At 45.0% G+C, this 2,118-nt stretch overlaps 1 protein-coding gene across 1 annotated transcript; it reads right to left on the reverse strand.

Moving 5' to 3' along the window:
* Window positions 1-2,118, reverse strand: LOC138412217 (nuclear factor 7, brain-like). Its single transcript, XM_069535583.1, has 2 exons — window positions 1,977-2,118; window positions 1-1,904 (listed from the first exon to the last, which is right to left on the reverse strand). The coding sequence occupies exon 2, from the start codon at window positions 1,885-1,887 to the stop codon at window positions 505-507; it is 1,383 nt and encodes a 460-aa protein (XP_069391684.1). The 5' UTR covers window positions 1,888-1,904; window positions 1,977-2,118; the 3' UTR covers window positions 1-504.

Here is a 2,118-nt window from a genome sequence, read left to right on the forward strand (position 1 = left end):
TTTCTGTCGGAGACTTTTTATTATTTTTCATCCCAATATTAAAATCCCATCATTCACTAGGCTGCTGTTGAATCAACACTTTGACAGACACAATCATTTTGGCTTCATCACATCAAACAGACACATGTTCATACATGTTGGATTATTTCACATGTGCACAGACTTTATGTCATTCAACATGAATCATGTCTCATGTCTGAGTTTTAATAAAGTTTGTTGAATGTGAACAATGATCAGCTGTTATTGATGAATGTGTTTTCATGTGGATCTTCATCAGTTTGCTCGTCTTCATGGATCCACACAAAATCTAAATGATCACAAACATTTTCCATGAAAATAAAAAAACAAACCAAAGAGAAAGATCAGAAAATAATGAACTCTCTTTACACACGTGGAAAAGTCGACAGTAGAAATAAAAATGAGTGAGAAGTAAAAGCAGAAATAAACGAAGCTTTAGAAAAACGAGTTGAACAGTTAAATTCAACAACATGACAAATCAAATCTTTATCTGTGACTGCTCTGATCCACAGACACATTCACAGGTAACAGCTTCAGTGGATCTACAGTGTTAAAGTATGGAAACATCTTCTGAGTGAAAGTGTCTCTGAAGGTGTGAATGTGTTCGTTAGTATCAAGATCAGAGAACGACACTTCTCCTCTGTTCCAGTCCAGTTTCACTCTGATCCTCTGGATCTTCTTCACAGAGAGAGCAGATGATACTGATGATGACAATGCTGAGTATTTAGCTTCAGAGAACCGTATTCTCCATAATCCAGAGAGATTGTCTCCCTTCCTCTGGACAGACTCTGCTGACACACCCACTGCCCATCTTGTATTGTCTCCAACCAGGACGTCCCAGCTGTGAGTCCCTGAATTAAAACCCTCAGATCCCAGGACTGAGGTGTAATAATCAAACCTCTCTGGATTGTCAGGAAGCTTCTGTTTCTCTCCTCCTCTCAAACTGATCAGATCTTCAGACAGGACGAGTCCTGGATGAGCAGAGTTTGGGTCCAGAACCACAGGACTGTAGGAGACCAGGTCCTTCATCTTGTTCCAGATGTTGAAGCTCAGGTTGCCCAGATGTTTGGCCTCATCTATCAGAGCTCCTGAGGCCAGCTGTGGATCCTCCAGCAGGGGGCGCTGCTGGACTCGTTCCACCGCAGCCTTGTAGTTGAGCAGGAACGAGACGTCTTCAGCTCTCAGCTCGTCCTCTGTGGTTGTGATTGTGTCTGAAAGAGCCGTTATGTCTCTGCTCAGAGCCTCAATCTTCTCCTTCATCACCCGACTCTTCTGCTCCTCTTCCTCCCTCAGTGCAGCCATCCTGGCCTCCTCTTCCTCCTCCAGAAACTGGTGAAGCTTTTTAAACTGCTCCTTGATCTGCGTCTCTGTGCGTCCGGCCTGGACCTGAATGTGTCCTGCTGTTCGTTCAAACTCTTCTTGAACACGTTGAAAACTCTTTAACTTCCTCTTCAGGGGCTCCAGAGTTTCCTGAAGCTTCTTCTTGTGTTGTTGTGCAGCTTCATCGATGGGTCTGAATCTGTGGTCGGTGTGTTTTTCTGAATCTCTGCAGACGACACACACTGGCTGCAGATGGTCCAGACAGAAGAGTCTGAGTTTCTCTGAGTGCAGACTGCAGAGAACATGTGAAGAGCTCTGATCTCTCTCCTGTGAGAAGGTCTCACACAGGTTCTTTAACGCCAGGTTAACAGGTGGTTGTTCCATTGAAGATCTTCTCTTACAAAGTGGACAGTCTTTTACTTCTTTGTCTTTCCACCAGCTCTTCACACAGTCTTTACAGAAGCTGTGGCTACATGACAGAATGACAGGATCTCTGAAGACATCATGGCAGACGGGACAGCAGAGACCCTCTTCTAATCTGGAAGCCATTGAGTCTCCAGGTGAAGCTGAAAACAGACAGTACAGTCAGTCACAGCTCCTCCAGCTTCACTTTGAGTCGAGGTGTTTGTTAAACTCACGGTCAGAGTGTGGAGCGTCGGCAGGTTGTAGGTTTCCTCTTGTCTCCTGTAGCTGGACTCACTCAGAGGACGTTTGGTTTGGTTTGGACGGTGAATGTGATCGTCTGGTTTTCGTCCTGCGTCTCTTCGGTGACGAACAGAG

This window comes from Paralichthys olivaceus, chromosome 12, assembly GCF_024713975.1.
Source record: "Paralichthys olivaceus isolate ysfri-2021 chromosome 12, ASM2471397v2, whole genome shotgun sequence".
In the NCBI taxonomy this organism is placed as follows: Eukaryota; Metazoa; Chordata; class Actinopteri; order Pleuronectiformes; family Paralichthyidae; genus Paralichthys; species Paralichthys olivaceus.

What these genes read in the sequence shown, in the direction of transcription:
- LOC138412217 (XM_069535583.1), bottom strand. Translation starts at nt 1,887, where the DNA reads ATGGCTTCCAGATTAGAAGAGGGTCTCTGCTGTCCCGTCTGCCATGAT.